Below are 12,317 nucleotides of genomic sequence, written 5' to 3'. Positions count from 1 at the left end.
AAAAAAACCAAAAAAACCCACACATGTGCAAAACTATGCTGTGCTGCAGATGTAATATGTGCAGAGAGATTTATAGGGAAATTTACTAGGATTGGTCATTTTGGCTAATCAGCAACTGTTGTTACGAAAGAGTTTGGATATGTTTTGTGTCCGACTATGCAGCTTATTTACTAAGCTGCCAAGTTATCAGTATTTGTATTTTCTGATGGAGAAGAAATTAGTAACCAGGCATCCACAAGGGTAACCCCTATTAACCTCATTGATACCTTGAATTAACCTTTGCATCACATAGAACGCAATGTTATGAAAGTAACATGGAGTTCCATTCAGACAGCCAATCATTGGCAGAGCTCCTCTGAGGTGACTGAATAATGGGATTCCCACTCACAAAAGACAGTGAAATCACCATAATTTTGCGCGGAGAAGTAGCATGTGGAATCATGCTGCTCCTCAGTCAGGCTGGTCCAGCAGGTTTTTTTTTTTGGATGCCTACAGGGAAGGAAGAGGACTAGATTTAAGAGAGCATTTTTCCCCCACAGGTACCCTATTGGATTACTACTGGACAAGCGCACCAAGCCCACATGTCAATATAGACGAGTGAGTGTGTGTAAGTTTATTGAAGTCCTACTTTTATGTTGGGTGTGTTTTGTTTTTTTACTATTGGTTCGGCTGTAGAACTAAAAGTGCCAGCAGGCCTTTTAATGTCCCACATGCTGGAACTTGTGGTTTTCTCCAAGTACCAGCATGTCGGAGAGGCTTTGTGTGACTTTTAGTTCCACAGCCATACGTTATTTACATTTTTACACTTTAAATGCTATAAACCTGGCACTCTCTGCCCGAGGGTGTTAAGGCCTTCAGCCATGGCTCTTGGGTGCTCTGGAGGGGGGACCCCGGCTAGGGCTGACTACTTATGGGCAGTACAGATGGTGTAATGGTTAGCACTGAGGTCATGGGTTTGATTCCCACCATGGCTCCAACTGTGCCGAGTTTGTATATTCTCCTTCTGCTTGTGTGGGTTTCCCCTGGGTTCTCCAGTATCCTCCCACAATCCAAAAATATACTGGTAGGTTAATTGGCTCCTAACAAAAATCAACCCTAAAAAATGTCTGTGTGCATGTTCATGTAGTAAGCTCCACTGGGGTAGGGACTGATGTGAATGTTCAGCTATATTCTCTGTACAGCGCTGCGGAATATGTGTGCTATAGAAGAGACTGTTAATAAATAAATACAATTCTGGAGATAATTCCTTGACCACTGAGACCTACCAATCGCGTGCGATCTGATGGTACTTGTGTAGTTTCACAGCGCCACTGCCCGGGGATGGCATCACATGCAATGCAGCACACCCCCATTATCCATGTCAGCCCGAAGCATGACAAGCCCCGCGAGAGGACGTGGTATGCGTCCTCCCGACCTGTTCATACCCCCACTATCTACATCGAGTTGATGTTCTAAAGTGTGGCGAGCGCATCGAGCCCCGCGAGGGGACGTTGAACACATGTCAAGTAATCCGCATCCGCCTGGTTCCCTCGCCACACTTTATAACGTCAAATCCACAACAATGTGGTTTGTGGGGGTATGAACACGTCAGGAGGAAGCGTACGGCGTACGCGCTGACGTGGATAGTGGGGGTGTGCTAAATCGCATCACATGAGATTTGCGTGCAATGCGATCCGCGGGCAGTGGCACTGTGGAACTAAACAAGTACCAACAAAAATTGGGGGGCATCGGACTGTGGCATTACTTTACTGACTAGTCTAGCCTGTTAATTATAAAAAAAACAAAAAATACAGGGGAAGCCATACCTTTTGTCCCCCCCCCCACATTTTTGGAACAAGAGCCTATCCAAGGTAATGGTGCAGTTTACCCTTAACAAGGGTAAACCCCTAGACGATTTTTGGAACCAGGCATGGCTCAAAGAGCCTGGAGCTGCTTATACTTGGGAGTTTGTTTTTTTGTGTCCAAATCTTAATTGCTGTGTAAAAATAAAGCAGTCGAACATTTGTGGGCTACATGCATAAACAGCTGGTATTTACCCTTTACAGAAAAACACATCCCACTCAAATCTAACTATATCCAACGCTCTGAATCAGGCCCTTAGAGCATTCACACAGAACAGGTAAGGTCTTTAGTTCAAGGCTAGAAGCTGCAAGAATCTTATGGGGCCTACACACAGGGCGATTTCAGGGCATTTTCTAAGCAGTCTGACTAGATTGCTTAGAAAATGCCCCTACATCCAGTGGCGTAACTATAGCACCGCAGCCCCCGTGGTCACGGGGGGGCTGTGCATATGGGGGCGCCGGAGTGCTATAGTAATCCCCCTGCCTCCCATCCCCCGCATGCTTACCTGTTCGCGCATCCCGGCTCCCCTCCTGGCTTCAATCAATGCTATGGAGACCGACCACGATAAAATGGCCACCCCATAAAGCAGACTGTTCTCTGAAACGGTCTGCGGTATGGGGGCGGCCATTTTATCGTGGTCCATCTGCATAGAATTTATTGAAACCAGGAGGGGAGCCGGGACGCGCAGACAGGTAAGCATGCGGGAGGCGCCCCAAACAAAGCTACGCCGCTGCCTACATCGCTCCATGTGTAGAGGCAATAGCGATGCGCGACGCTATGGCCCAGTGATTATGATCCAGCATGCTGGATAAATCTAGTGACATCGCTGGTCAGGGCCACTGGAGAACACTGGCCCTGACAGATCGCTCAGCACACAGCGCTGACACATCACTGCATGCTGAGCGACCTACTCAGATCGCTCAGCTGTAGCCCTGTGTGTAGGCCCCTATACTTCAGAGTGGCTGTAAATAGTGTGATCCCAGCTACAGTCTGCAATCTGACCAACAGTCAACTTTTGCAAACTGTAGTCTTTAAATTTGCTATAATCCATAAACTGAGAATTCACACCAATTAATTTGTTAATTAATACAATGCAGCTACAATTTACTACACAAGTAATTATAGATAGGGATTGACCATTGCATCCTATTGTTTATAACGGACCACAAAGCTCCGTGCTAGAACAGTCAGTCACGTATAATTGTTATCTTGAGATGCACAGTAAAAGGCTGATGCCCCATTATTTAATGGCAGAGATAAAGGATGTCGAGAAGGTGTAAACATTGCTCTGGGCTGTTCTCCAGATCCCACAATCCATTACAGAGGTGATTCTCTCATTGCATACAAAGCACAACAATTACCTTATTGATGTCGTAGTGCAGCCCCCTCACTGCAAAGTTTGGCAGATACTCGTAATTCAGGATTCCCACTGGGTACTAAGAAGAAAAAGGGGATTGAAGGACACAGGAAAAAAAAAAAAAAAATATATATATATATATATATATATATATATATATATATATATATATATATATATATATATATATATATATATATATATATATATATATATATATATATATATATATATATATATATATATATATATGTGTATGAATACACACATATACAATATAATATATAGTCACACATATACAAATAAAATAAATGTAAAAAAATAAATAAAAAAAAAAAAAAAAAGGGGGGGGGGAGCCAAACCCTTCATACCATTGTTCAAAGCATAAAAATCATGTGTTCTGCATTCCAGCTTATTCTCCCATATGGTCGGGGAGATCTCTTGCATCACCCCCACCCTACTCCCCCCTCAAAAAAAAAAACAACCCACCCCACACACAGAAGACGCATGTTATACGAGCAAAAAAGGAGGAAGGCTTGCTAATGCTAGTGATGGTCTTGTGAAAGTTGTGCAACAGACTCACAACCTCAAAGAACAATTATGACCCCATGCCACCACATTGATTTTGGAAAAGACCCACTAACTGCAGAAACGGCATTGCAACATGAATGTGCTGAAGAGGAACAAGTGCCAATACTAAATGCACAAACACCTATAAAATGACAGAAGTATGTAGACAGGGCAGTGATCTAGGTTTTAAGAACATTTAAGAAATGCAGTTAGTCATAAATAATTTTGGCATAGAATACAGTTCTAACCGCAATCTCTGCCATTTTTACTTACTTTGTATTGCTCCACCAGGATATCCCTAGCAGTGTTGAAGATCATGGAGTGGAGGGCACTGGAATACAATGCCAGGGTATAGTCATAGTCAAAGCCATAAATTTCTATGTCTCCCAGACACACTTCGTTGTTGGCGTAGATGGTGGACGAATTCAGGAGGTTGCAGACCCCCGGAGGCAGCAAGTCTGGAGATGGGAAAAAACTGTGAGAAACCATGTACAGAGTTTACCACTGGAAATATTACTATCTCACAGCAAACATCGTGCCTCAGTGATGTCTGGCACATAGTTATATAATGGGCTAGCTTTACAGGAATACATTCTAGCCACAAACAAGAGAACGTGTGTCGAATGCATGATTTTCAACAGATTTTATTATTACTTTATTTATTAAGTTTCTTATATAGCTTGGGGTCGTAAACCATTTTATAGCACATCAGATCGATTGATTATACAACCTGCACCGTATGCAAGTCATTCTAATGTACTAAATTTACTTATACCCCATTCACACCAGCCTAAATTCCCGGGTTGAGTCCGGGAACAACCCGGTACTAGCGCTGGTGTGAAGGTTAACGGGACAAAATCCCGGGCAAATTTCAACCCGGCTAGGTACCAGGGTTGTTCCCGGGTTCAACCCGGGGACCTGGCTGGTGTGAAAGGTACAGGGTGTACTTACCCGGGTTGCCGTGTCCTGTCCGACAGGAATTAATGCAGGCGGCGGGCGCAAATGACGGAACAGCTGGTGGATGATGATGACGCAGCTCTCCAGCGGCAGTGAGGACGCTGGAGAGCTGCGTCATCATCATCATCCGCAGCCTGTCCCGTCATTTGCGCCACCGCCTGTGTGGATCCCTGGCCTGCACAGAGGACCAGCAACCGGGGTGAGTATTCTCCCCACCTCCGCCGCCATCATCCCGCCGACTGCCCGCCCCCTTCTCACACCAGAAAAGGCAGGGACATTTCTGGTGTGAATGGTTCCAATGGTTTGTCCCTGCATTTCTGGTGTGAATGGGGTATTAGATGGGCGCTCCATTTCAGATGGGATGCTATAGGCAACCAATCAGGTACTATCAAGATATCTTTTAGAAGGTGCTAAATAAGAAGCAGATTCTGATTGCTTGCCCATAGCAACATCCCATGTGACACATTGCCAGATTTAGTAAATTTCCATCCATAATGCCCCAGTGATGTCAGGTACATAGTTATTTAAAATTGGCTAATTTTACATGCACATCGTTCTAGCCTAAACAAGTGTGTAATGGGTACTGGAAAAAGGGGGGGGGGAGGGTTTATGCTAACAACATCATTTTATTTTTACAAACCATGCTTAGTGGTATTCTTATTATAGGAGGAGATGGGAAACACCACAAAACCCATAAGCCATACCACAGGCAGCAGGTGTAGGATCAGAGGCTCATCTGTAACCCTGGGGCTTCCTGCTGTCCATCTGTTAGATGGATAGTGGCAGATACTTCAGGACTTCTCACCTTTTTTTAGCCTGTAACACTTGCTGAACATAATAGCCTCCTTGATTAAAATGACTAGTTTCCGAAAACAGTTTTTTTTTGTTTTTATTTCAGCGATGAAGAGTGCAGCGATTTTAATTCTGCTTAATGCAAAGATCGACCAGTTTCGTTTCTGCAACACTACCACCAAGTGGGATATTTATCAAAGCTCTAGAAGGGCCCATTTACAAACATTATTTTAACTAAAATAATGTGAAATGGGGTGTTTTCACATTATTTTAGTTTTGCCTTAGTTTACTAAGCTGTTCTAAACCATTCAATTCACATTTTTTAGTGAGCAGATCATATTCCCTATACTTATAATGGGAAATGCAATCTGTCGAAATTTACTTTGATGTTGCAAAGCAGCAGCTCACTTCACATCACTGGAGAAGAGAGCCCCAAAAATTGAAGCGCTGCAGTAGCCAATCCCCGGTATTGCACAGTATACTAGTGAGGGGTGGGGCCTATACAGTAGCGGTGCATGGGCAGTACAGCATCGGTATTTTCCATTAAATATACCCTGATGGTGCTGCAGAAACCCATTGCAGGGATAGAGCTTTATTGAAAGGTCTGTCCCTGCATGCATCAATACATCCTTGCGATGTAGTCAATTATCGCATTGCGAGCTGTGCCGATGTTATCACATCTGTATTCTCATATACGGTTGGTGATAAATTTTTTGAGATAATCAGCCTCTTTACAGTTTACAGACTGTGGTGCCTATGTACTATTCCTAGAGAGAGAAGTAAAGTACCAGACAATCAGCTCCTGTCATGTTACAGGCAGAGTTTGAAAAGTGACAATTAGGAGCAAATTGGTTAGTTCTCTTACAGTTTTATCTCTTTCCAAGCTTTGATAAATCCCCTCCTAAGACCCAGTTTAATAAAAGCTGAAGGAGTTTCTACCTAGACAAAAATAAATTCAACAAGGGCAGAGTATTTTGACTGCAGGAATTTTGTTTGAACTGCCCTGAGACCCCCCCCCGCCTCCTAATCCAAAATCCTTTCAAAACAAGACTGCCTGTGGTGATTGGGAACAGAGGGGGGGGAGGGGCACTGGCTACAAATCAATATTATCTGAAACCACATGGAAAAGCTAAAACATTGAGATACTTCATAGTCTCTAGGCTACTTATTATGGTTCAACTCTTCTACTCTCTCTTTGGAAACTTATTTTGTTTGTTGCTAAATTGTTTGTCAATGACAGTTTTAGAAAAAGTGTTTCGTTCAACTGAGCAGCTGGCATGGGGATCAATGGAAGGGATAGCATTTCACAGAGTCTGGGTGCATGTGAGGAGACCACAACAACTACTGCTCAAAACACTCAAGCACTTATCAATGTGTAAACATGGGTGAATGAGGCCTCTTTTAGAGACCATACAAAAGGAACAAAACGTCTAACTTGGCTCTAATAATGGAGGCATAAATTCACTACAGATCGATGGTCAGGTAACTGCACATCGAATAGGCAGGACAGGTTCTGCGATTGCATTGCAAATTTGATTGACATATGGTCAGGTGTTCACAGGGAGGGACAGCCGGCATTTCCTGAAACCAGGATCTGTCGCCCCCGTTATCAGGGAGCGGTCAGGCCAAGGACTGTGCTGAGAGGTGGAGATTCCTTGGCCTTGCAAGCTGGCCTGCGGCTGCAAGCCTGTGTAGGGTCAAACTTATACCACTTCCAGGGTTAACAGCAAATTACCAGGTAATTTGTGTTGTGTGAAAGGGTCTATTAAGGTCTTAAATCACAGGTCACCGTCCCTGCTTTTTACCAGGGTCGTCGACCTGGGATTTGTGCCCTGGGTAGACCCTTTCACACCTCACCAGTGATGGCTAACCTTGACACTAGTGTTCATTCTAGCACCCGCCATATTTGAAAACCCATGCAGTTCCTCTTCCCTGCCTGGGGTGACCATGTCGCTGTCTGCTGTAGTGCTTCTAGCACAGTGTGGTCTGTATATCAGCACTGATATGCAAACCAGACCTGTGCTAGAAACACCAGAGCATACAGTGACACCCCAGGCAGGGAAGAGGAACTGCATGGGTTTTCAAATACAGCGGGTGCTAGAATGAACACTAGACACTCCAGCTGTTGTTGAACTACACATCCCAGCATGCCCACTAATGCAGGGCATGCTGGGATGTGCAGCACTGGCGGTGTAAGGTTAGCATTACTTCCTCACAGCGCTGAGGTCATGGGTTTGATTCCCACCATGCGGAGTTTGTATATTCTCCCCGTGCTTGCGTGGGTTTACTCTGGTTTCCTCCCACAGTCCAAAAATATACTGGTAGGTTAATTGGCTCCCAACAAAATTAACCCTAGAATGTCTGTGTGCCTGTACATGTCGTAGGGAATATAGATAGTAAGCTGCACTGGGGCAGGGACTGATGTGAATGTTCAAATATTCTCTGTAAAGCGCTGCGGAATATGTATAAGAAACAGTTCATGAATAAATAATAAATAAACAGCTGGAGTGTCAAGGTTAGCCATCACTGCACTACACAAATAACCCATGTTTTCAGCAAATTACTGGATTGACAGGTTTTACACTGGTAATTTGCTGCTATATGTGAAAGGTAGGCAAACTTGTACCCCGCAAAATGACCCGGCACAAAAATACCAGGTAGCATGTCTAAAAGGAGTTTTAATTTGCTGCTGCCACAGAGCGCATTGCGACTGATAGTTGTGAGGTTCCTCTTAATCTGCAATTGCATAGCAGTTTGGTGCGATGGCAAACGCCGACGGGGGTGAAATGAAGGCAGGAGGTGGTATACACTTCCTCCTGTATTTGCATTGCTTAGGATCACATAAGCTGCTGAGAGCAGCTTATCATTTGTGACCCTTGTTGTATCAGGCCCTAAGTGCAGTGGAGGACACACTGCCTGCATAAAGTGCTAGGTAAGCACAATATATAGGAAGAGACCAAAACACAGACAACTCCAACCTCCTGCCAGTTCAGCAATGTGAATTTAGGCAACTTTAACATAAACCTTACATGGAAGATTTAAAGGGAGGGGTGAGGGGGAAGGACGACAAATGGGCAGAGCATGGAAAGTACACACACAAAACGTGGCTCTGGCAGCACAGAGATACAGATCGCTTGCGTCACAGCTGGAGCTCTCACATCATTTAAATGTGTGCAGTACAAGTAGCCTGTTAAAATCCGATAAGAAAACTGCTGAGTTTCTCATTATGAGCTGCAATAGGAATTCTGGTTCTAGAACAGCTTGGGGAACCACAAGTCTGCTATGTACAGTTGTAACTCATCTTCGGTTTAGAGTCCAAGCAGCTATGTTAAGTTACTGTTCTTGGCTGTTAAAAGAAGATCATAATATTTTCTTAAAATGTTTCTAATACTAGACATCTGTCGCCAACCCCCAGTGGTAAAATTATTGCTAGAATAAGGATTTCTAGCATTGCAAATAAATCGATACCGCACATAGGTGTACTATGTACAGAATGACTGTTATAGGGTTCCGTCCCTGGATTTGAAATGAGGGCTCTCCCAGTACGTGCTGCCTGCACCGTAGCAGGAGACTGCTCTGCCAGGTCTGTGTTTGGACATGTGTAAGGATTATGTGACTTGCCTAGTTACCAAGCTACGAGTGCACAGGACTATAAAGGGACCACTTTCTCAAGCATTTTTTTTTTTCAAGGTGTTCTATAGAAACCGCAGATTCTGCAAAATTCTATAAATCGTTATTGTGCAGAAATTTTCTGCAGAAGGCTAATCAGCGCTGCAGACTGCAGTCCCCATTACCAATGAACACTATTGGGGACTACACACGGGGGGAAGGCAGGGCAACACTGCTCTGTGTGGAGGTCATAGCGATACGTGGCCCTGATCGTCCGGTGATCAAGATCAAGCATGGTGGCTTAGTCTACTTAATCGCTGGTCAGGGCCAGTGTTCTCACCAGAGCAAGGCGCCACGCCTGAAGCAAGCTTTTGACTGTGGACCCTAGGACCCATTATATTAGTGCGACCACGACTGATTACATGTAAGCACCAGCAATAACTGTGTGCAGGTTGTTAGTAAATAGCGTGGGAAAACAAGTAAAAAAATTTTTAATTATTCCCACTACGATATGGACTGATAACACAGTGGCAGTGCTGCAATTATTAAATACTTTGACCCCTTAGTCTACATATAATTTTGGAGTAAAATACAATTAGCAGCAGAAATATTTCACTGTTTAAACGTCTCCTACCAGTAAATAACACACAGTACTCAAAATAAGACTATCTGCATACAATTTAGACTATATAGTGCAGATCTGCACTATATAGGCATAGTCTATGCAGTCAAGACTTTCTGGCTGCAATACGGGATCACAAGGGTTAAAACCCATACAATCTGCATGAGATCCAGATGAGATTTTGACTATATAGTCAAAATCTTATGCACATTGTACAAGTGTGTACACACACCATAAGAAAATAACAAGATAAACAACCAGCGTAGCTGCACATACAGTAGATGTGACAGTATAGAAGGCAACAAGCGTTAGCTTAATTATATTCAAAGCACGCCAGAGCTGAAGAGGACAAAGGCATCAGACAAAAGACAGGCAGTCTATCCATCATCTAAACACATGTAGTACAAAAGGGGTAACTAAACCAATGCACTATTCTCCCAAGACACTACATTGCAAGGGGATGAGGTCAGATGTGTGAAGATCAATGTTAAATAGACAGCTTGTCTTACCCAAATGAGAGGAGTCAACTTTTGCAAAAAATTAAACAGAGGACTATACCATAAGTGCTAGCGATATAAATCTAATTATTGTCAGTTACATTAGGCTTAACGTGCAGTATTATTCATTTTAGAAAGGCAAATATCACTGGCTTTTTTAAAATAATATTTCCAAAAAGGACATCAGCCAGAGAAATCATGCATGCTTCCAGTATATGTGCTGGCTGACATTACAGTGTATGCACTGTGATGCATGTTTAGTCAGGTCAGCATGCCAAGCAAGACATTTAACTCTCTATTGGAAGCCAGTGATTCACGGGCAGTGGTGGAGGATGTGAGGCACAGAGCGATGGGGCACAGGGTACAATGGGGCAGTTGGCAAAGAACAGGGCATCATGCTAGTCCACAGGAGCAGGCAGCAAGGTACAGGGATCCACAGGGTAGGCAGCTGGGCACCATTGGGGTAAGCAGCAGGACACAAGGAACCATGCGGCAGTTGGCAAAAGCACTGGTCACATGAAGCCATGGGGAAAGAGGCAGGGAACAGGGAGCCTGGGGGAAGAAGGGCTGAAGGAGCCATGGGACAGGGTGACATTGGGCAGTTGGCAAAGAACAGGGCACCATGCCAGTCCACACAGAGCAGGCTGCAAGGTACAGGCAGAGCCGAATTTCCCATTAGGCACGTGAGGCACCGGCCTAGGGGCGGCACATGTTTGGGGGCGGCACTTGGATGCCTGTGATAGTACGGTCAGCCCAAAATGTACCAATAACTGCAAAATATCCACTGTACTGTACTATATTCCATCTTAAATAGAGTGTAAATGGATAGGACATGCAGATATTGCCCCTATAAACTGTCCTACTTAGTAAACATTATTGTTGTGCCTAGGGGCGCCCTCATCCCTAAATCCGCCCCTGGGTACAGGGAGCCACAGGGTAGGCAGCAGAGCAACTTGGGGCAGTTGGCAAAGCACTGGGCACAATGCTAGTCCACATGGAGCCAAGGTACAAATACATTAGCCATGTTAAACTATTATTTATGTAACAAAACACATTCTTATATTCAAAATAATTAGTGAATTTTTAGCACACATGCAAGTCAGCAGCTGCTATAATCGCAGGACCTGGTCACACAGAGAGACCATAGCACACACCCAGATAGCGAGTGTATGCAGCGACAAAGTGCGCAATTTGTTTGAAGACACTGCATGCATGGGCTGCTCACATGTACTAATGACTGGCCGCAGAAACCAAGTAGAATGCAGCAATCACAGGTTAATCTCGGCGATAGACGTAGGAAGCAACACTCATATAGGACAAACGTGGGGGATAAGAAGACTGCACAGAGCAAATATGATGACATATATATTCAGTGTATACCTTGCACCAGTTTCTTCATCTCCCCGTACCGAGACCACAAGAAGCTCTTGTTGTCGACCTTGGGGGCGGTAGAGGAGGACGAGAACCGGCGGCCGGTAGCCGGGGTGCTGGCAGGGTGCAGATGGGGCTGTGACTGAGCTGGGGGCCCCTGAGAAGCCTCAGGAGCAGAGCCGCCATCCTTGGCTGTGCTGTACGTGGCCGAGGCCGCTCTCCTCCAGGGGGAGCCGAGCAGCGCTCTCCACACTGCAGCCGCCATCACTGCACAGCTCCGAGTCTCGGGCGCTGCCAAATGGTACTGAACTACTGATAACTGCTGCTGCCCCGCCACCAGCACGCCGCTAGCCAGACACCACAACAAGTCCGCACTGCCCCGCCCCAGACCGGCCGCAGCCACTCAGCTCCCAGGATGGCAGGGCGGGGCCAGCGGCCTTGGCCAATGCACATGGAGGGGGCGAAGCTAGAGGCGGGATCCTGTTACCAGTTTGTGATTGTCTAGGTGGCAGTGGCACTGGCACACATAGAATACACAGATACCCGTCTCCTGGCCTTTCCCTGCTCAAAAAACGAGAAAAACAAGAGAGCGCACTGTGTTGATCCTTTTGGTATATGTTTTTACTTAAATAAATTCATTTAATACAATTTGATACATTTAAAAGCAAACAATAATAATAAAAAAACACAATAATAGTAA

General features: G+C 44.8%; 1 protein-coding gene across 1 annotated transcript in view; it reads right to left on the bottom strand.

The window, feature by feature from the left end:
* Positions 1-11,963, bottom strand: part of LOC146035517 (5'-nucleotidase domain-containing protein 2-like) — a 43,228-nt gene extending 31,265 nt beyond the window's left edge. Inside the window, exons 1-3 of the mRNA XM_083159023.1 lie at positions 11,627-11,963; positions 4,043-4,227; positions 3,204-3,278 (exon numbers count right to left, since the gene is read on the bottom strand). Of these exons, the coding sequence (XP_083015149.1) occupies positions 3,204-3,278; positions 4,043-4,227; positions 11,627-11,882 (516 nt within the window). The 5' untranslated portion in view covers positions 11,883-11,963. The remainder of the gene's footprint in view (positions 1-3,203; positions 3,279-4,042; positions 4,228-11,626) is intronic.
* Positions 11,964-12,317: the final 354 nt, after the last annotated feature.

Source organism: Crinia signifera, chromosome 9 (assembly GCF_055691185.1).
Source record: "Crinia signifera chromosome 9, ASM5569118v1, whole genome shotgun sequence".
In the NCBI taxonomy this organism is placed as follows: domain Eukaryota; kingdom Metazoa; phylum Chordata; class Amphibia; order Anura; family Myobatrachidae; genus Crinia; species Crinia signifera.
This window is presented reverse-complemented; position numbering and strand designations above follow the sequence as displayed.